The 22,471-nt window shown below is 41.4% G+C and overlaps 3 protein-coding genes and 1 long non-coding RNA gene across 7 annotated transcripts in view; 2 read left to right on the top strand and 2 right to left on the bottom strand.

The window, feature by feature from the left end:
- Positions 1-6,025: 6,025 nt before the first annotated feature.
- On the bottom strand, positions 6,026-10,033 carry LOC133513420 (uncharacterized). The gene is made up of 2 exons (XR_009798490.1): positions 9,635-10,033; positions 6,026-9,207 (listed from the first exon to the last, which is right to left on the bottom strand). It is a non-coding gene; the product is annotated as an uncharacterized LOC133513420 (long non-coding RNA).
- A 58-nt stretch (positions 10,034-10,091) lies between these two features.
- lamtor3 (late endosomal/lysosomal adaptor, MAPK and MTOR activator 3) overlaps positions 10,092-22,471 on the top strand; it is a 29,654-nt gene continuing 17,274 nt past the window's right edge. Inside the window, exons 1-4 of one of the 4 annotated variants that reach the window (XM_061844211.1) lie at positions 10,092-10,163; positions 10,961-11,010; positions 14,454-14,488; positions 15,207-15,265. In XM_061844211.1, the coding sequence (XP_061700195.1) occupies positions 11,002-11,010; positions 14,454-14,488; positions 15,207-15,265 (103 nt within the window). In that variant the 5' untranslated portion in view covers positions 10,092-10,163; positions 10,961-11,001. Of the gene's footprint in view, positions 10,242-10,587; positions 10,752-10,819; positions 10,839-10,960; positions 11,011-14,453; positions 14,489-15,206; positions 15,266-22,471 lie in introns of those variants that run through there. The other 3 variants (XM_061844212.1, XM_061844210.1, XM_061844213.1) reach the window with 3 other exon arrangements.
- Positions 11,017-14,444, top strand: LOC133513416 (general transcription factor II-I repeat domain-containing protein 2-like). The gene is made up of 2 exons (XM_061844203.1): positions 11,017-13,176; positions 13,438-14,444. The coding sequence occupies exons 1-2, from the start codon at positions 12,903-12,905 to the stop codon at positions 14,067-14,069; spliced, it is 906 nt and encodes a 301-aa protein (XP_061700187.1). The 5' UTR covers positions 11,017-12,902; the 3' UTR covers positions 14,070-14,444.
- Positions 15,299-22,471, bottom strand: part of dapp1 (dual adaptor of phosphotyrosine and 3-phosphoinositides) — a 63,181-nt gene continuing 56,008 nt past the window's right edge. Inside the window, exon 10 of the mRNA XM_061844194.1 lies at positions 15,299-16,263. Coding sequence (XP_061700178.1) covers positions 16,207-16,263 — 57 coding nt within the window. The 3' untranslated portion in view covers positions 15,299-16,206. The remainder of the gene's footprint in view (positions 16,264-22,471) is intronic.

The raw sequence follows: 22,471 nt of genomic DNA, 5'->3' as shown, positions 1-22,471 counted from the left end.
GCCTATACGGTTCACAAAGTAAATGTTCTTGGAGCAGCCAGAGTCTGAGTGAAGAGGAAGAATGCATCAGAAAAACGCCTACCGGTGGGAGTCATGTCAGGGACAGGTTCCAGTTTAGTGGGCAGAGGTTGGATTAAATAGTTAGACTTGCAGTGGTCACCAGAACCCCAAATTCACCACAACAAAGACAAATCCTTAGAGGTGGTACTAGGGGAACAGGCTGAGGTGTTTGAGGAGCTAGGAAAATTTGATGGCCCTCCAGCGAAGATCTATGTAGACAAGGAAGCAACACGCAAGTTTTTTTTAAAGCCAGACCAGTTCCATATACGATGAGAGGCAGGGTAAAAGCTGAACTTGATCGTCTTTTAGTTCAGGACATAGTGGAACCACTAAAATGTGCTGAGTGGGTGGCCCTTGTAATACCTGTCCTTAAACTGGATGACACGGTCAGATTGTTTGAAGACTACAAGCTAACAGTAAATCAAGTGTCAAATCTGGAGCACTATCCCATTCTCAGAATTGAAGATTTGTATTACCTTGAGGGCTCATGAATACACAATCTGGTACAAAGAAGGAAAGCATCACAAAAATGCATACCCCTTAAGCTGCCTGCCATTATCAGGGCCATCTGTCCACGAGAGATCAGAAGAAATGGTTCTCATGATCGAGAGCTCTGACATCACTTTGGTTTTGGCGGACCAGGTGAAAGCATGGACAGATAAGGTCCTGGTGCTTTCAAGAGTGAGAGAAATGGTACACAAAGGGTGGCCAGTAGTTCTGGAAGCAAGCGATTTTGCACCATATGTGATGAGAAAAAAATGAATGATCCAAAATGGTTGTGTGCTGTAGGGAGCTAAAGTGGTTTTGCCACTGCCAGGCCGAGACATAATTTTATGACAGCTTCATCAATGCCATCCGGGATTTTCGAGGATGAAAGCACATGCTACAAACGGGGAGGATATGGTAAAAGCTTGTGAAATCTGTCAAGAGCACCAAAATACTCCAGCGCCAGCCCCTTTGCACCCATGGCATTGGCTTGATAAACCCTGGAGTTGTATCCACGTGGATTATGCAGGACTGTACATGGGGAAGATGTTCTTTTTTGTAGTCATTGATGCACATTCCAAGTGGATGGATGTGTGTCCCATGAACTCTGGTACTTCTGCCGCAACCATTGAATGTCTGCGCACTAGTTTTCGCAACCATGGACCGCCACAGTTGTTAGTGTCAGGCAATGGAGCTGGATTTGTTAGCAGAGAGTTTGAGGAATTTTTGAGCAGGAATGGCATCTACCATGTGATCTCTGCACCTAACCATACCATCAGTGATGTGTTAGCAGAGAGGGTACAGATATTTAAAGGAATGGTACGAAAATGCAAGGAAGGCACTTTGACAGAGAAGGTGTAATTTTGCTACAGAGTAAAACCACAGATCACGACAGGTCTATCTCCGGCAGAACTACTTTAGGAAGTTACATTGTACACTGGACTGGATCCATCCGAATCTGAACAGGAGAGTTTTAAAGAAGCAGGACCAACTGTCCGGAGATCATGACTCTAAAGCAAAAAATAAAACAAAACGCAGTTTTGATGTCAGAGACACAGTGCTGACCCGTAACTTTAGTTTTGGCCCCAAGTGAATCCTGGGCCTTACATTGCCTGTTACTGGACCAGTGTAGTATAACGTTATGGTGGGGGGCGGTAGTGTGGTCAGGAGGCATGTGGATCAGATTCTGGGGTATCTGCAAAAGGATATGGAGAGTCAGCAGACTGAGATTGTGCAGCAAGGCCACACTGGAACTTCAGGACTTTCAGTGAGAAGGAAGTCAAGAAGGAAGGTGAAGTTGCCCAGCCGCCTTAAAGACTTTCAGTTGAATTACTGATTGGATGATTATGGGAAAAAATGTTGAAATGTTCCCTGTTTATGTTTTCTGTTAATGTTATAGGTATCTGCTTAAGGGAGGAGGGCTTTTAGTAATGACAAAAATACACGAGATGTCAGTCAAGGCCAGCTACAATTATATCAGTGTACCAGGAAGAAGATAATGTTGTTGTTGGTGGTGGTGTTGTTGTTGTTGTTGTACTGTTGTTGTTCTATCTTGTTGTATGTAAGACCTGCAAAACCTACGTATCATATACAACGAGGTCGGAGAGTATGAGTAGTGAGGAAGTTGGACAAGTGGAAAGGCCGATTTAAACTTGCCACTTGGCTCAGATTACCTTTGCTTAGTTGGCTAACAACGACACGTGTTTGTGATCAAACTGTTGCTACTGAAGAAGCATCAAACGTGAGTAATTGCATAATCTTGTTCAACCTACACAACTTGTACAACAAGGATCGTGAGGACGACTCAACCTGCAACTTGTGGCATGGGCTAAATATGCCCGACCCCGGCACTGTTAATCTATAAAACGTAGGTAGAAATTCAGATAATGTAGGTCAAAGGCAAAAGAGAGGAGGAAAGCGGCTTAGTGGGCAAAAGAAGAAGAGGAATGCACAGACCCTACAGCTGTGTGTAGGGACTTTGCAAATTGGGACTATGACAGGAAAAGCTCAGGAGTTAGCTGACATGATGATTAGGAGAAAAGTTGATATATTGTGCATCCACGAGAGCAAGTGGAAAGGGAGTAAGGTTAGAAGTTTGAATTATTTTACCATGAAGTGAAATGGAGTAGGGGTTATTCTAAAGGAAGAGCTGGCTATGAATGTAATGGAGGTGAAAAAAGTCAGATCGAGTGATGAGGATGAAATTTGAATTTGAGGGTATTATGTATAATGTGATTAGCGGCTATGCCCCACAGGTTGGATGTGACCTCGAGTTGAAAGAGAAATTCTGGAACGAACTAGACGAAGTCCTGAGCATCACGAACAGAGAGAGACTTGTGATTGGTGCAGATTTCAATGGACATGTTGGAGAAGGAAACAGTGGCGATGAAGAACTGATGGGTGAGTACGGAATCCTGCAAAGGAACTTTGAGGGTCAGATGGTAGTGGACTTTGCATAAAGGATGGAATTGTCAGAGGTGAACACTTATTTCTAGAAGAGATAAGAACATAGAGTGACCTACGGCGGAGCGGAGGTAGAAGCACACAGGTGAATTCTTTTTTCTGAAGATGATGTAATCTGAAGGAGGTTACCGACTGTAAGGCAGTGGTGGCAAGAGTGTGCCTCAAGAGCATAGGATGGTGGTGTGTAGGATGACGCTGGTAGCGGGTAGGAAGATTAAGAAGACAAAGGTTGAGCAGAGAATCAGGTGGTGGAACTTGAGAAAGGAAGAATTTTGTGCGGCCTTTGGGAAAGAGGTGAGACAGACTCGAGACGAACAGGATGAGCTCCAAGAAGACTGGAATACTACTGCCAAGGTTTCAGAAAGGCCGGCAGGAGAGAACATGGGGTGTCTTCTAGTAGGAAAGGGGAGAAGGAAACTTGGTGGTGGAATCCCAAAATACAGAAAGTCATCAAAGGAAAGAGATTAGCGAAGAAGATGTGGGACACGGAGAGGACTGAGGAGAGGCGAAAGGAGTACATCGAGATGCGACGTAGGGCAAAGGTAGAGGTGGCGAAGGCTGAACAAGAGGCATATGACGACATGTACACCAGGTTGGATATGAAAGAAAGAGAGGGAGGACATGAAGACTGTGGGTGTTAGTGAGGAAGATGCACGACATGGGTTTAGATGGGAAAAGATGACACGCAGTGGCAACCCCTAATCGGGACAAGCCGAACGGAAAAGAAGAAGAAGAAGAAGGAACTCGAATAAGAATAAGGAATAAGATACTTTTGTGGGCTATGTTCAGTAAGCAAGCAGTCGAGTAAATTCGGTATGGTGAAACCCAATGACAGAAAATAAAAACTCGACTGCTCACAGGCCCCTTTCACGTGGTAATTCAGCTTCAACTACCGCTCAGGGCAAAATATTAATTTGAGTACTGTTTTACTTGAAAGTTGACATCCTTTGACATCCTTACAATTGTACATTTTGAAAAATAATATCAAATTTAATTGGAATACGTTAGGTTTACCTTTTTTGGTGTCAATATGGTTTATTCTTGTTGGCTGCCAAAACTGTGCAGGCAGGCGCAAAGAAGTAACTTTTCACCGGTGTTTTGAGTTTAACCTTCATAATTAAGTATTATAACTATGAATGTGGAAAATATATAAATACATTGCAGATTAATCCGTTTGGAGCAGGGGTCCTCACTGTGTTGATTGCGAGTCTGTTTTGGCCCATCACGAAGACGTCAGGCTGACATTTTTTTTTTAACATTTCTGCAGACCAACAACGACCTGCTGCTCGCCCACATATTCTCCTGCCTAGTTTACCTACACCACCCCCCTCCGTTCTCAAAGAGGTACGCTAATAATCAAATGTTACAGTACTCATGCAGCCCACCAATGTGGTTTATAATGACATCGGCCTTATTTAGTTAGCAACACAGTCCAGGCAACGTAGAGCAAAGACAAGTTTGACATGCTTCTTATGTTCACTATTGAAAACAATGGCAAAAATTAAAAAAGATCTGTTGCTTGAAGATGCCATGAATGTCGGAGTATGTGACTAATAGAAGATAAAGTGGTCAAACTGGATGAGATTTTCTCTTTTTCAGGTCTGGTCTTAAGCCAAAGTAGAAAGTGCAGAATGAGATGGTGTGTAATGTTAAAATTCCACCTTGGAGCAGCCTGATCGAGGATGAAAGCACAGACAATACTGTGCACAAAAAGATCATTCTGTATTTTGAATATAGGAGGCAAAATAACATCAACCTTAAAACTGTTTGGGAGCATCATTCAGCTTTCAACATATATTGCTAAAGATATTCTGCAACCAATAATTCAGTTTTACACCAAGAAAATCAGACAGGGGTATCATTGTAAGGTAAAGTAGGAAGTGACCTTTCAAATTTGTAGTTCATAGTTGGCTTGGTTTGTTTGTTTGTTGACATTTTCATTGTAAATTTTCAAAAATACAAAAAAAATGTTCTTAAAAATATTCTGATGGGAATGTAAATGCGGTAATATGAATATTTTAATGAGGCATGTAATTTCAATGGATGACACTGATCTGACCACAGTGCATACATCTAATGTTGCTGACAGTGGTCAAAGGGAGCGATTAGGACCTTAGTTTGTTTGCTCAGACACGTAAAAAAATTAGAGGGAACATTGACATCAGCCAAGCATCCATCTCTTTGCTTGATTCAGGTGAGGCCGATATAAAGGCATGTTCTAGCAAGGTGCCCTCCTATTTACGGTCTCTCTTTTGCTTTCTCTTACATCCTCCGAGATCTACGTGTATAAGAGCCTTCTATCACTGATAATATATTTCAATATCATAGGCGTATATCACAGCTTCATCACCATTTTTTTGGATCACAGTCACTGATATTTCAGTATCACAGGCATATACTGTATCACAACCTGATCACAATTCTTGTATCTCACGGTCACTGATATATATTTCAGAATCACAGCTTATCACAATTATTATATATCACAGGTTGCATACTGTTGATTATAAATGATACAAATGTATCTCGATTTGTGTATGAATGAGTGGAAGTGAAGACTGTGTGTGTGTCTTTCGGCTTGTCCCTTTCGGGGTCGCCACAGCGTGTCATCTCAGATGAACACATATGTTTGGCACAATTTTTACGCCGGATGCCCTTCCTGACGTAACCTTTCTCAGGGAGTGGAGGCCCCAGTGGGATACGAACCCACAACCCCTGGTTTACCAAACCAGTGCTCTAACCACTGAGCTACAGGGCCTCAAGTGGAAGTGGAGACTAAAGGTAACATTTCAAGTTTTTGGAGAATAATCTCTATTAAAGGGTACCAATTGAATATGTGTATGGCTCATTACATGTTATTATCTATTATGTATATATATATTATACAGTGTATATATATAATATATATTATAGGTATTGGCCTTTTTCTGTGCAAGGTTCAGTGTTGTAGGGATTTGCGAGTTGGACCCTACGCGTGTTCAAGGATCGAGGAAGAGATGACCAATGATTAGACAAGTTACCAGCAAATGGATTTATTACAAAGGAATGTGTAATACAGACGTCCAGGTCTTAGTTAGGCATCTGCTGCACATGAGACGTGTGTCTTCTGACAAGATATCCTAAGAGTAAGATAAAGTTGCCCGGTAACACTAGGTTTTTGTATGTATGGGTCCATTGGTAGAAGTGGTTGCCGCCCAAGTCTAGGCTTGAGGCAGGGTAGTAACTTTGTGCTCCTAATATAGTGTAGTTTGTCTCCTTTACTTGCAGGCGCAGCATGGCAATGCCAGGGCGAGGAGGATGTCACCAGATGGTTTCTGCGTACAAAGATCAAGGACAACCGCCACGTTGCACAACACATTCTTGTATGATTAGCAAATAGACAAAACCTTATCTGTTGATTAACTGTTTCACGTCATATTTAAGCAAATAATGAAAGTACAATAAAAGCAAAGTACTCTTCATCCCCTCTCTTGATGTATGAAATAGATCACAAAAACAAACACGAAAATCACAAGTAAACAAGTGCATAGCCTCATGATTCAGAACACGCTTTAAACCTGTAGGACAGTACTAGACAACTCAAAAACAGCAAAACATACAAAAAAGTAATATCACGCAAAAATTATAAATAGAACAGAATAGTCACACAATATGAGCAAGGGCAATGCAATCACGGGGCATGTCAACATCATGACAATCAGGAAGCGGTGGAAGTTCAGCATCATTTTCAAGGGGAGCGACAGCAACACTGAAATCATCCTGAGGAGTGTGTCGGGGCGGTGGTCTAATGAGGATATAATTACCGTGGCCATCAGCTTGGGCAACAGTCGCCTTCTCAATCAGACTGGCTTTCTTCACCCCTATTTCTCACCCTCTGTGGATGCTGTTGCATCCCTTGTATTCGCTCTTTTTTTCAACCCCTCTGATTGAGAGAGATGAAGAGTGATGAAATGACACCCTTCCATTTACCAAACACATTAATCCATTTATCCCACATACACGTGTCAACACAAAAAGTATTCCTTCATTTTTGAGTAAGGGTTCTAAGTCCATCTATGGCCTTAGTGAGGTGTCCGCCAGGTTGGGTGTTATTTGGAATAATGGTACAGCATTGGTCGCCAAAAAAGGAACAAACACCACCTTTCTCGGCCAACAATGCATCTAATGTGATTCTATTTTGAAAAGCCATAATCGATGCAACCTTGAGTTGCTCATGCACAGCTTCAAGTCCTTCAAGGGTGAAGTTGCCCAAACGTTGCACATTATAATGTATGTAATTGATACGGTCGACATTTTTGTTCGAAGTAATGGGGAAAAGAGCAGAAAGTACAGGTATATTTTTAAAAACGGCAACACCTGATCAGCACCGAGCCAGGTAGGTTTGGACCTATGTGAACGTTGTAGGCCAAGAGCTTCCTTGAAGTGTTCAGGAGCAACCGCCAGATCATCTGGGGTGACTTGAACAACGGAAATGGGTAAAAGTAAAGTTACTAATGCACATCTGTTCGTACTGTTGCGCGGGATGCAGTCGAAGATACGGTGCTATATATACTATATACTGATGCTTAGTCAAATTAAAGGCGGCTTTATTCGGACAAAAATTATATAGGTACATGGATCTTTGTTAGTCTTATAAACACATAAGCCTAATGTGTAACACTTAATGGGGGAGGAGAAATAAGGGGTATTATGAACGGCACAGGGAGGTCCCAATAGAGGGGAAAGAGTGGTGTTAAGGGTCAGAAACAAATGGGGTTATCTATTTGCCATCCCTCTTCTGATAGAGTGTCGCTGTTGCCAGTCTCTGGCGGATTTTTACCATCCATTCCGACACCTTATTCCACCATCCCCATAAGTGGTGTGAGACATATCCTCAGCCCCCAGCCTTTGTATATCCGCTCGTATCTATATACCAATCATAGTCTCCCCACTCACTCGTCTTGTACCCTCCGATTGAAAACAAATTTAGATTTAGCATAAATACACTAGTGAATTTGGAAGCATTGTAACAAAAATAAAGATCATCTGTTCATTTGTTGGGATAATCTCAGCGATTTTCCAATTGTTCCATTGCGATTTTGGATAGCATTGGCACCGGATAATAACAAGCGAGACCCCTCCCTCCCTCCCCCCATATGCCGTTTAGCTCTGTGATAAATATTTTCTGGGTGGGTTGTGCTAACGGCTGGCACTGATGTGGGTGTGGGTATAGGGTATTTTTGAGCGATTTCCCAATCAAAATACCAAGAACAACAATAACACCAATAATAAGAATACCATACATTCCTGCTCTCACTCTCTTAGTCTGAAAACTAATCGGACAATCTGTAGGAATCATGGTTAACAATAAAACAAGAACAAACAACAAAATAAAAGTTTAAGAGTCTGTAGCAGGGCAAAGCATAGAATAATGAAACCACTTAGTTCCTTTCCCCTCCAAGCAGACAGCTTTGGAGGTACAAGCAGTCACCTTGTATGGGCCAGACCAATGGGGTTCTGACCACTTACGAGAGAGTCGTTTAAGGTAGACAGATGACCACTGAGGAAGATCAAGTGCAGAAGGCTGCTTCGGTTGTTACTTTTTCTTTTTTTTGCGTCCTGCGGTGAAACAGCGTTTTAATCCACAGTATTGTCTTTTCTTCTAGCCACTTCTGACACCATGTTTGTCAACAAAAAAAACGACGTGAGACAGCTTTGAATGCTCAGTAGTGCTTGTATTTAGTCACGGCTCTCCACATAACATTCCCACGCTTGCGCATACGCTACGAAACAAACCATTGAGAATGGGGTGGACACTACCATTCCTAACAGTTGGCTGCTCTAATAGAGCTAGGCCCGACGTAAACAGGTCAGGAGACCAGTCAGGATTCCAGCTGTTATAAAAAAGCAGGGAGAACAAGCTGAAAAACTTTCTTCTCAGCGTTAAAGGAATTGGCTGGCAGCATTGTCCATTGTTTTTTGTATCGACTACTTTTGAGGAGGTGTTAGCAGCTTCCAGTATGCTTTCTCATGCGTGACAGTGTTTGAGTCCCGTATCTTGATGTTGGATTCAACCCAAAACAGCAGTGCTGCAACATGTGAACAAGCTTCTCCCAGGCCAGCCTTGCAGTTGCAATGTGCAGCAACAATTTTCCCACTTTGTTTAGCAATCACCCAAGGCCAAAGGGGCTTTTCTCGCAATTCTTGGGAATGGAGAACCTGTAAAGGTAATATTGGAGTTTTTAACATACATGCATGTATACACGTATTAAGTATCATGCACATTTAAACAATATTACTGAATATTGTCAGCTATCATTATTGTAGCAAATGAAAATTTTACAAAAGAATGTAGGCTAGATAAATTTATATTTTATTGGAAAAAAACAATTTCAAATATTATGGTTTTGAAAATATATGTAGTACAAAGAGGTAGAAACATAACAAAAAGAAATTAATTATATTCTTTCTTGCATGTCGTTACTTACTTACTTGTCGTTACTGGCCCCACAAACATTATATACATTTAAATGTACATGAATTGAATAAGTGGATTTGCTCAAAAGCTGTAGTGGGAACATCTACATTGAACTGAGAAAAGTCACACTGTAATGAAATATTGATAATATTAAATGTAAACACCGACCTTTCCACTGACGAGTTGGTATCCATTTCTGACAGCTCCCACATGGCGAACCCAGCCACACACAAACTGATTGTATGCATCCATGCTCTTATAAACTTTCAGGTCACCCATGGTACAAACACTTGGAGTGAAGATAACATAGTTCCCAATGTCAGGGTAAATTACAGCAGGATAGTATGTCACATCTGTTGTCCATTCCTGTTTGGGTAACTCTTACGGGTCAACTCTTATCAATTAGAGCAAGTTTCTCCTTGGAAGGATTCCTTTCGACAGCTGGCAGAAGGGTCTTCTATGCTTTGCTATATCATGGAGCTCAAATTCCAAGCGAAGAAATAGTGACGAAACTAAAAACTGACTACACGTACAGCACTCGAACTTCCCAGGGGTTTGTTTTCCAATCCGGCGAAAAGTTAATGCGCATGCTCGGCAGTGACGTCAGTCGTAGCCCTCTGTTGCCCGTGGCGGCATACATAATGTATGCAGAGCGTTTAGTTTTTATTCTACGTTATTGGTGAAACCCCTTGACTCCGTGTGTATTACCACAACACCGATTTTGCATGAGATGTTGACTAATGATTTGCGTACACCTGTCTTTGTATGGGAAAATGTAAGATTGTTGTTCTGCTTACAAAATAAACGTGCAGTTATTACTCATTACCTCGTGAACGCCACAAATATCAACTAACAGTGTCCAGAGAAAGCTGCTTTTTGTCATGTTGAACATTGGTCGACGCTGCTTATTCGTACGAATGCATGTACGGTCCCCCAAAAATGTTAACACACTAATTGTAGACTTGATGTTTGTTATAACTCGAATATTTTTAACACATGAAAGAAATTACAAATATTATTTAAAGTGTGCACACTTTTGGGACACACGATTCTAACTTTCACTTCACTGAAGTGTCTCAAGTTGACGTAGAAATTGGGTCGAATGCTTTTGAGACGGTGCCTTGCGCCAATTGCGCACCTTTGACGTTCCTCAATGGGCACGAAGAAAATAAGCAAGTCATGTGATTTGTTCTCGTGACTTTTATCGTCTACGCATGTGGTTGTGGCTTATGTGCATTTTACCACATACGCGGTGCATAGCTCGAAATTACTTCTCAGAGAACAAGTATGTACAGGTGTTTTGTGTGTTTCAAAGCGTTCATGTTTTCAGCTCGTGTTTATTGCAGGCATTTAGTTGCCACGAAGGGAAATGGTGACTCGGACCGAACTCGCGTTGTTTATCATTCGTGGATGTTTCATTTGTTATCTTTGCGTTGTTCTTGTGTCTGTTGTCACTGATATTTTATTTATTTTTTCAATATTTTGTTTTCACAGTCAATAGAAGAATTGAATGATTCGTGAGGGGAGTGGTCACCATGGCTGATGTGAGTATTTCGTGCCAAAGGTGGTTCTGATTGACGTTTTAAAATAGATGCTGGGCGTTTTCACATTAGTCTCTACATGTTGGGTGAACATTTAATATGTTCATCAATATCGTCGAATATTGCTAAAATAAAAACTAGTAAATGTACCTAAATACCCAAGACGACAGTGTGTTTGGTAGAAGTTAGAAAGGCACTGAACAGAATGGAAAGACAGTTGGTCCTGATGACATACCTGTGGAGGTATGGAAGCAATTTGGTGACGTCAACGTACTCAATAGAATACTAGCGGGAGAGAAGATGCCAGAAGAATGGAGGAAAGGTATGCTAGTCCGCATTTTAAGAGCAAAGGTGATGTTCAGAAATCGTCAGTGATCATGCACCAATTTCTCTTAATCCAAAAGTTGAATCGAATTTTGGGACCAACCCCCCCCCCAAAAAAAAAAAAAAAAACACGCCTTTTCAACATCCTTAGAGATCTTTGTCAACAAGGATGAGTTTCAACAACTCTCCAACTTTATCTCAATCTCTGTTGTGGATGTTTTGAGAAGTAGAATAATATCACATTATTGTGATAAACAAGAACAAAAACTTAAAAATGGAATTGAGGAAAAAAAATTACTCCTCACAGAAAACTATGCAAGTAATCCAACAGATACAATTAAAAATGAACTTCAAGAGGCCAAACATCAATTAGATGACATTTTACTTAGAAGGCTTTTTTTACTACAACAGTTCAGGTACACTATTTTTGCGCACAATAATAAATCCAGAAAGTTCTGTGCAAAGTTCAGTGCAATAAAGAAGTTACAATTTTTAGCGGATCTCATACACATCTTCAAACAACCAAGATAAAAAATTAAGGGAAACTTTCATGAAGGATCTAAATATTCCTCAGTTAAATGTACAAGCTATAGACAGGCCTGATGCTCCTTTAACCATCACAAAATTACATGACTCATTAAAAAACATGCAATGAGGACATGCCCCTGGGCTGGAGAGAATCCCTGTTGACTTCATTAAACGTTTTTTGCCAATAATTGTCCCTATTTTTTTTATCGAACAGTCAAGGAGATAAATGATAATGGTCAAATTAGTAGCCACATGAATACAGCTTCAATGAAGTTATTACTAAAACCAGATAAAGACCCCTGTCTTCTGGCTAATTATCGTCCCTTTTCACCGATTCATGTAGATATCAAGAATTCAAAAGCCCTCGCAGCGAGACTTACTCCCATTGATAATTAACTCAGACCAGACAAGATTAATTGAAGGTAGAAGCGCCGCAAATGTCAGACTTTTTCTAAATTTAGCAAACATGTCACAGCGTAAAAACCTAGACACATTTATTGTTACTTCATGCAGAAAAAGATTTTGATAAAGTTAACTGGACTTTGTTTGCCTTTTTTTGCAAATTTGGCTTTGGAGATTAATTCATACATTGGATAGCAACATTATACAATTCCCCAAAAGCAACAAGTAGGCGTGACCAAACAATGCAAACCAAAACTAGTAGGCATTCCAACAGCTTCTTCCCACTTTCAATTTAATTCTTGAACAGCTAACGTAGAACTTGTCAAATGGAACCTGTCAATTTTGTACCACAAGTTTGTCACATTGGGCATTCATATTGCTCTAAATCAGACATGTCCAAAGTCCGGCCCCCGGGCCAATTGCGGCCCGTGGACAAATTTTTACCGGCCCGCGGCCTCTATCATGAAATCAATAATATGCGGCCCGCCAGCACTGTTGACTACAGTATAAAATACATGTGTACAAAAAGCTATTTTTCATATTTTTCATTTCACCAGAAGATGGCAGTAGCCCTGTGGCCGCACTCTGGCCGCCGTGACCCTTGACCTTGCGTGATCGTTTCAGCCCAGCCCATTTCTAACATGGCGTCTGTAAACAAAAAAAGGAAAGTTGACCGCGAGGGCCGCCGCTTCCAGGACAAGTGGAAATTTGAGTATTTTTTCACTGAAATACGAAACAACTGTGTCTGCCTAATTTGCCAAGAGACTGTGGCTGTTTTCAAGGAATTCAACATCAAGAGGCACTACCAGACGAAACATGCTAGCTACGACAAGCTAACTGGGAACAAACGCGGTGAAAAAGTGAAGCAACTGGAAGCTGTTTTAACGGCACAGCAAAGCTTTTTCACAAGAGTCCGTGAGTCAAATGAAAATGCCACAAAGGCAAGCTACGAAGTGGCAACGCTGATTGCAAAGCACTGCAAACCTTTCACTGAGGGTGAATTTATTAAAGACCGTGTAATGAAAATGGTTGAGAAAATTTGTCCCGCGAAGAAGCAAGAGTTTGCCAATATTTGCCTGGCTCGTAATACTGTGGTACGGAGAATTGAAGACGTTTCATTAGATATTAAGAGACAGTTAGAGGCAAAAGGAACTGAGTTTGACTTTTTCTCGTTAGCGTGCGATGAAAGCACGGATGCGTCCGACACCGCTCAATTACTGATCTTTTTAAGAGGAGTGGACAATGACATGAACGTGAGTGAAGAGCTTCTGGACCTCCAGAGTCTGAAGGGCCAAACAAGAGGAACGGATTTATTTGTTTCTGTTTGTTCCACCGTAGATGACATGAAACTACAGTGGAATAAAGTCACCGGGATTATTACGGACGGCGCCCCTGCCATGGCTGGCGAGCGGAGTGGATTATCAAGCCTTGTCTGTAACAAAGTCAGCGAAGAAGGAGGCAGCGCTATTAAACTCCACTGTATTATTCATCAAGAAGTTCTCTGTGCCAAATATATGAAATATGATAATGTTATGAAACCGGTGATAAAGACTATTAATTATATTTGCTCCAAAGCGCTGTGCCACCGCCAGTTTCAACAGTTTCTTCTCGACATCCAGGCTGAATACGGAGATGTTTTGTATCACACCGACGTAAGGTGGCTCAGTCGGGGGTCTGCGCTGCAGCGCTTCTTCTCTCTCAGGGAGGAAATTGGACAATTCTTGACTAAAAAGGGACAACCCATGCCACAATTAAATGATCCTGTTTGGCTGGCTGATTTTCAGTATTTCAGTTTCCTGTATTTGTAGTGACGTCTGAGATTTTTCATCCTTATACCACTTCTATATCTGTACTCAGTTTTCAGAATCATAAATAGCCAACGTTTCAAGACTGTGAACAGTGCGCAATGAATTTTGCTCAGCGGGTTAAGTATAAATTATCATGTGGCACTAGACGACACTTTTAGTTACTCTTTTGCTTTTTTAAAATTTTTAATGTATTTCATACACGGCTGAGAAGTGTTTTTCAAATAATTTTGACTTTACTATTACGTTAGTAGGTTAGTGATAGCCGTTACAACCCATACAAGTATTTTTTATTTCGCTGACGTACAAACATAAATCAAGGACACCTTGTTTTTATAGTACCTAGAGGTGTTTTTGGTCTGCATCTAACATATTTTCCTTCTGTAGGACTTGAAAAGATACCTCTATAAACAATTGCAAAGGTATGTATGAGTGATATGTAATGTTTTTGTTGTGTACATACAAGTCAAGCCGTTTGTCAATATAATTGAACCTCGGTTCACAAACTGCTGAAATGTTTGCAGATTCAATCAAATATTCGTATTAAAATGAACGGAAATGCACTCAATCCATTCCAGAACCTAGTTGCTTTCTAGCTTGGCGAGCGCAAGTTGCAGGGGCTACTGCACAAGCTTGCCGTACCCCAGCTCCAGTGGTGGGACGGGTCATCTTTTGAAGATGTTAAATCCCAAAAATCTGGTTCAGCCATATTATGACTTTCTGTTAATGCATTTCCTCTGTCTTGAGTGTGGCTCTCCATCACCTGTTACAGGACTTCAGAAGAAAAAAAAAATCCTGAAAAACAATGCATTCTGGCACATACCTCACCAGCTGAAGCTGACTATAGAACTATTTGAGCTATACTGAAGGCTAATTTAGGGAAAATAAAATCCTATATATACTATATACTGACCTGTATGGGAAATGCATGACGCACGGATCCAACAGTGTGTATAAAAAATAGAATAATTGAAAAAAACTGGGTGTTTCAAATGCTTGCTGTCTATTGGCAAACTGAAGCATAGTTTGTGAAGTTGTGCAATGTTTGTCTGAAAATATGTTCCCAAAGTAATTTATTTGTAAACAGTTGGTGTTCGTGAACTGAGGTTCCACTCTAATCTATTGTTTGCTTTCATGCAGTGTTGAAGATCTTCACGCAATCGTGGTTACAGACAGAGATGGAGTCCCAATTGTCAAAGGTATTAAACCAAAATTGTATCGTTCACACATACAAATACATGTCAGTAAATTTGAATAGTGTCAAAAGATTCACTTAGTGAGGCAGTTAATTGAAAAATTAAAATTCATAGTATACCGCTACACTACACAGACTCATTGAAGTACAGTAATACGTCATTTTTTGCAGTCAATTGGGACCAGAAACACCTGCGAAAAGTGAAAAACTGTGATGTAGCTGGGGGGGGGTGTATATTTGTGGGTACCAGAACATTTAAAATATGTAAACAGGATTTGTACCTTGCATATTTGATTCAGAGATATTTAGTTAAACCTGTAATTATAAAACCTTATAAATATTAATATATACATTATAAATTTATACTACTGTATATAAATTATAAAACACTATTATATTACGGTATAGTTACCATTCATCATTGTGGAGACTCTCATGCTGGAGGTGCTAGCGTTGTGGTTGAGTTTTGAGATGGGGAGTTGTTTTGTGTGTGGGGTGGGGGGATACCAGAATGTTCAAAATTTCAGCAGTACAGTATATATACTTTGCATACTTGAGACAAAAATTACAACAGTCCAAATATCTAGTTAAACACTAACAACAAAAAAAACATTTTTTTGATGACCGGAATTAACATTCTTCATTCAATCTTCTGCTGGAGATGCTGGTTAGATTCAACCAATTTATGGCATTTGAAGTATATTCAAGGAAGGAAGACAAGAGGAACTTTTGCTTGTGAGGAGAACGTAGGGGATGTATTCAGTGAGAATCTCCTGCCCGTTCTGGCCACATCTCCATGAACCCTACTTTTTTTTTCTTTGGGGCGGTCCACAACATGACAAACACAACAAACGTACCGTCAAAGGTACTGTCAGCTCCCGTGACAAACAAAGCAAACGCATGATGTCTTCTCCTGTTGCGCAGAGTGTGCCAAACGTTTCCATTTCATGGTTGTGACGTCCTCTCCGTGACACCAATGTGCCTCTTTGGTGCATCACATTGCTTAAAAAAAACGTATAGCATCAAGCATTAAAAGCAAAACAAGAGAGCAAATATGATATAACATTACGTACATCAATTTTCTTTGCCGCTTATCCTCACAAGGGTCACGAGGAGTGCTAGAGCCAGTGTAGCTTGTTAGCCAAGTAATGGCACGTGGGACTTGGCGTGAACTGAGCGATGGTGTGTTTGAAGTTTTACGATGGCGAAAGTGTTAGAAAAAAAGGATGAAGATCGAGCGAGTGGTAAGGTAATTTTTATTCATATTGCTTTAAAAACTTGTGCTTCATCTCTACACTATACTAATTCTTTGAATAACTGACTGCATATCGAAAAGAAAATATAATGGTGTATCCATATTAAACAGTGAAAGAGATTGAAAATTTATTCTGAAGTTTGGCAAATGGTGAAACTCTTATATAATGTGCTTCAAATAAGTACAATAATTCAAGCATTGAAGAAATGAAACTATTTCAATTTTTGCTGTACTGGTAGAGCACCAAACGTGGGACATTTTTTCCACAAATACAGTTAAAGTCAGTGTTGAAATGAATGGTTTTGGGGCCAACAAATTGCTAAAATCGCTTGGCTTCCGGGGGCTTTGTCCCCTGTGCCCCCAACAGGACGCTGCGCCTGCATCCTGCTGAGGGCCTGCGGCCCCCAGGCCCCCGGCTACTTTTCAGACTTTTTTCTCATTTGGCATTCTAAACCCTGCAGAGAAAACCCACGCAAGCACAGGGAGAACATGCAAACTCCACACAGGCGGGGCCGGGGTCGAACCCAGGTCCTCAGAACTGTGAGGCCAAGCCTTTACTAGCTGCTCCACCGTGCCGCCGCTTTATGTACATTTAATTCAACAGTGCTGACGGTGTAACTGAAGTTTTTATCTATCTATCTATATAAAAATATGGTCTTGTCTTTGTTTTTTTTCTGCTTCAAAATTCCCCTGTACAAGGACGTAAGCTTAACACAATTGCTAAACTCAACAGCTCGTACTATATTGTCGTCGATGTCTTGTTCAAATTCTTCCTCCACATAATGACGAGCAGCATCGTTGTTGCTGAAGGAAGCCCAATCATACAGAGGGATGGTTGAGGGTGTAATACTTTTAGTTTTTCAAGCCAACCTTTGCTTGCCGAAAAGCATCGTCCTCGACGGGGTGAATCTCTTCTTGCAGCTTGAGGTTTGTCAGTACTTTCTTCAGCCTTTTCATCATCGTCACAGGGCTGTCTTTCTGCAATCCACTAAGCTAACGCAGCATCCATTCGAACAATGCTTTTATTTCGCAGTCACCACACGTTTCTCTTATTAAAAGTTATTCATATTTTGCAGATTTTATGTAGTGCAGTGGGGATTCATTCATGCCAAAAAGGCGCGCTACAAAAGTTTTACTTTTTCGCGGTTCGTCTTCATCTTCCTCTTCTTCTTGGGTGCTCCGGAGGAAACTTTCACATCAGCACAGCGTTTTGGTGGCTTTGTGAACATGTGAGGTTCTCGCGCAATCAACAGCATAGAAAATGGCGGAAAGGGTGGAGCGGAAGTTGCTGGGTGGAGCTTCGATGATGTGCAGCCAATCTGCTCACGAAATAAATCCACACATGCTCTCATTGGTCGATGTCCCACCGGGGACCAATCACGTGCCTTGTGTCAATGCCTCCTTCCGCAATACTGTATGCCAATCTGGAGGGCTTTTTTTGGGGGGGGGCAAAAACAAAGCACTGAAGCCGCAAAAAGTGAAGCGCCAAGTAGTGGTGGAACCCTGGACAAAAAATTTTGGCGATGAAGCATATGGTTCATGTTTGTGAATTTGTCGTAGTTCATTGTGATGGAAAGTTGCCTGTTTGACCTTTTGAACTTTAAGTTCAAAATTAAGTTTATAATTTGACTGTTCCTAGTTTCTTTCCTGTACGGTGTAAAAATTTATTTTTTTCCTTAGCACTTAGGTTGGTTTCAAGGTTCAAATAAATGCTTAAAACCATCAGTCCAAGAATGGAGACCACTGTTTAACTTGTCAGATGTTGCAATGTTGGTATATATGTACAGTGAAGAAAATAAGTATTTGAACACCCTGCTATATTGCAAGTTCTCCCATTTACAAATCATGGATAGGTCTGAAATTTTCATTGTAGGTGCATGTCCACTGTGAGAGAGATAATCTAAAAAGAAAAATCCAGAAATCACAATTTATGATTTTTTTTTTTTTTTTTTTGGGTAATTTATTTGTGTGATACAGCTGCAAAAAAGTTTTTTTTTTTAAACACCTGTCTATCAGCTAGAATTCTGACCCTCAAAGACCTGTTAGTGTTCTTTTTTTCCTTTCGGCTTGTCCCGTAAGGGGTCACCACAGCGTATCATCTTTTTCCATTTTAGCTCCTGCCTCTTCCTCTCTAACCCCAACTGCCCTCATGTCTTCCCTCACCACATCCATAAACCTTCTTTGGTCTTCCTCTCGCTCTTTTGGCTGGGAGCTCCATCCTCAGCATCCCTCTACCAATATACTCACTCTCTCGCCTCTGAACATGTCCAAACCATCGAAGTCTGCTCTCTCGAATATTGTCTCCAAAACACCCAACTTTGGCTGTCCTTCTAATGAGTTCATTTCTAATCCTATCCAACCTGCTCACTCCGAGCGAGAACCTCAACATATTATTTCTGCCACCTCCAGTTCTGCTTCCTGTTGTTTCTTCAGTGCCACCGTCTCTAATCCGTACATTAAGGCCGGCCTCACCACTGTTTTCTAAACTTTGCCCTTCATCCTAGCAGAGACTCTTCTGTCACATAACACACCAGACACCTTTTGCCAGCTGTTCAAACCTGCTTGGACCGTTTCTTCCTTACCACACTCACCATTCCTCTGGATTGGTGACCCTAAATATTTGAAGTCCTCCACCCTCGCTCTCTTCTCCCTGTAGCCTCACTCTTCCCCCTCCACTTTTCTCATTCACGCACATATACTCTGTTTTACTTCGGCTAATCTTCATTCCTCTCCTTTCCAGTGCATGTCTCCATCTTTCTAATTGTTCCTCTGCATGCTCCCTGCTTTCATTGCATATCACAATATCATCTGCGAACATCATGGTCCAAAGGGATTCCAGTCTGACCCCATCTGTCAGCCTATCCATTACCACTGCAAACAGGAAAAGGCTCACAGCTGATCCCTGATGCAGTCCCACCTCCACCTTAAATTCTTCTGTCACACCTAAGGCACACATCACCATTGTTCTGCTGGCATCATACATGTCCTGTACTATTTTAACATACTTCTCTGCCACACCAGACTTACGCACATAGTACCGCAGTTCCTCTCTTGGTACTCTGTCATAGTGTCTCTGTGACACTCTGTCCGCCCCTCTCATTCACGCACATATATTCTGTTCTTCTTTGGCAAATCTTCATTCCTCTCCTTTCCAGTGTCTGGCTCCATCTTTCGAATTGTTCCTCCGCCTGCTCCCTCTTTCACTCCAGATCACAATATCTGCGAACATCATGGTCCAAGGGGATTCCCGTCTAACTTCATCTGTCAGCCTATCCATTACTGCAGCAAGGGGCTCAGAGCGGATCCCTGATGCAGTCCCACCTCCACCTTAAATTCTTCTTTCACACCTATGGCAAATCTCACCGCTGTTCTGCTGCCCTCTTACATGTCCTGTACTATCTTTAACATACTTCTCTGCCACACCAGACTTACGCATGCAGTACCACAGTTCCTCTCTTGGTACTCTGTCATAGGCTTTCTCTTGATTCACAAAGACACAATGTAGCTCCTTCTGACCTTCTCTATACTTTTCCACGAGCGTTCTCAAGGCAAATAATGCATCTGTGGTACTCTTTCCAGACATGAAACCATACTATTGCTCGCAGATACTTACTTCTTTCCAAAGTCTAGCCACCACTACTCTTTCCCAAAACTTCATTATGTTGCTAATTAACTTTATTCTTCTATAGTTTTCACAGCTCTGAACATAGCCTTTGTTCTTATAAATGGGGAACTAGCACACGTTTCCAACATTCTTCTGGCATCTTCTGTCCCGCTAGTATTGTATTCAATAAGTTGGTCAAAAACTCCACAGCCACCTCTCTAAATTGCTTCCATACCTCCACTGGTACGTCATCAGGACCAACTGTCTTTCCATTTTTCATCCTGTTCAGTGCCTTTCTCACGTCCCTCTTACTAATCATTGCCACTTCCTGGTCATTCACACTTGCCTCTTCTGCGGTTTAGGCTTTGGAAAATGAATCAACCAGGCCCCTTATAACATAGCCGGATATCTTTCATCAGAATTGCACGTTCCCCAAGCGCATCTGAGGACCATTTTGTTCGTAACGTTAACTTTTCAAAGTGCACGCGACTGACAACCAGTATTGCTTGTGGGACATGACGACAAGAGGGGCGTGTTAAGACAATGTGGCTATCTGATTGGCTATTATTTTACGAGTGATTTACAGGTCACAAACGTCCATTTCCATCGCTATACTTGATCACCTTTACTTGCTGCACATCCTTCCCACCTCTATCGCTCTGTCTGGCCAACCTGGAGAGATCCTTTTCTCCATCTTTCCCATCCAACCTGGTGTACATGTCTTCATTAGCCTTTTTTAGCCTTCACTACCTCTACCTTTTTCCGACGTCTTATCTCAATGTATATTCCTTTTGCCTCTCCTCACTTTCCCACTTCTTCTTCGCTAATCTCTTTCTTTGGATGACTTCCTGTATTTTGGGGTTCCACCACCAAGTTTCCTTCTCCCCTTTCCTATCGGAAGACACCCCAAGTACTCTCCTGCCTGCTTCTGAAAACCTTGGCAGTAGTATTTCAGTCTTCTGGGAGCTCATCCTTTCCGTCTTGAGTCCATCTCACCTCTTTCTGAAAGTCCGCGCAACATTCTTCCTTTGTCAACTTCCACCACCTGATTTTCTGCTCTACCTTTGTTTTCTTAATCTTCCTGCCCGCTACCAGAGTCATCCTACACACCACCATCCAATGCTGTCGAGCTACACTCTCCCCCACCACTACTTTACAGTCAGTAAATTCCTTCATACTATATCTGCACAAAATATAATCCACCTGCATGCTTCTACCTTCCGGTCTTGTAGGTCACTTTATGTTCCTGTCTCTTCTTGAAATTAGTGTTCACTACTGCCATTTACATCCTTTTTGCTAAGTCCACCACCATTTGTCCCTCAAATCTCTTTTGCTGGATGGCGTACTTACCCATCACTTCTTCATCGCCCGTTTCCTTCACCAACATGCTCATTGAAATCTGCACCAATCACAAGTCTCTCTCTGTTCGGGATGCTCAGGACTACTTCGTCTAGTTCATTCCAGAGTTTCTCTTTCAACTCTCGGTCGCATCCTACCAGTGGGGCTTCGCCGCTAATCACATTATACCATCAATTTCAAATTTCAGCCTCATCACTCGCTCTGATACTCTTTTCACCTCCAATACATTCTTAGCCAGCTCTTCCTTTTAAAATAACCCCTACTCCATTTGTCTTCCCATCTACTCCCTGGTAAAATAATTTAAACCATGCTCTTAAACTTCTAGCCTTATTCCCTTTCAATTTGCTAACTTGGATGAAGAATATATAAACCTTTCTCGTAATCATCATGTCAACTAACTCCTGAGCTTTTCCTGACATTATCCCTACACACAGTTGTAGGGTCTGTGCATTCCTCTTCTTCTGCCGACTAAGCCGCTTTCCTCCTCCTTTTTTGTCTTCGACCCGCATTATTTGAATTCTACCTACGCCTTGCAGATTAACAGTGCCTGTGCCACGATCTATCCGGTATGGAATTCATTTGATGAACGCTCATATATGTTTGGCACAGTTTTACGCCAGATGCCCTTCCTGACCCAACTCTTTGCATTTATCCGGTCTTTGGACTGGCCTACAGGTTGCACAGGTTTGTGCCCCCCATCGGGCTGAAGATAGTCAAATAAACAAAGTCAGCACATAAGGTACACAATTCACATACTACCTCGGCTATGTTAAACTTAAAAGGGTATGTGGGTAAGTAAGGTTCAAATATGGAGATATAAAGGAGATGGAGAGGAAAAAGATTCAAACCACTATGGCTCCCACTCTAGTACTTGAAGGTTGAGTCCACTTGTGTAGTTTCCTACAAGTCTTCATGGTCCTCAATGTACAAGTTGTGTAGGTCGTACGAGTTATGTAGTTACTCACGTTTGATATATCTTCAACAGCAACGAT

The sequence above is a fragment of the Syngnathoides biaculeatus genome, chromosome 15 (genome assembly GCF_019802595.1).
Source record: "Syngnathoides biaculeatus isolate LvHL_M chromosome 15, ASM1980259v1, whole genome shotgun sequence".
Lineage (NCBI taxonomy): Eukaryota > Metazoa > Chordata > Actinopteri > Syngnathiformes > Syngnathidae > Syngnathoides > Syngnathoides biaculeatus.
This window is presented reverse-complemented; position numbering and strand designations above follow the sequence as displayed.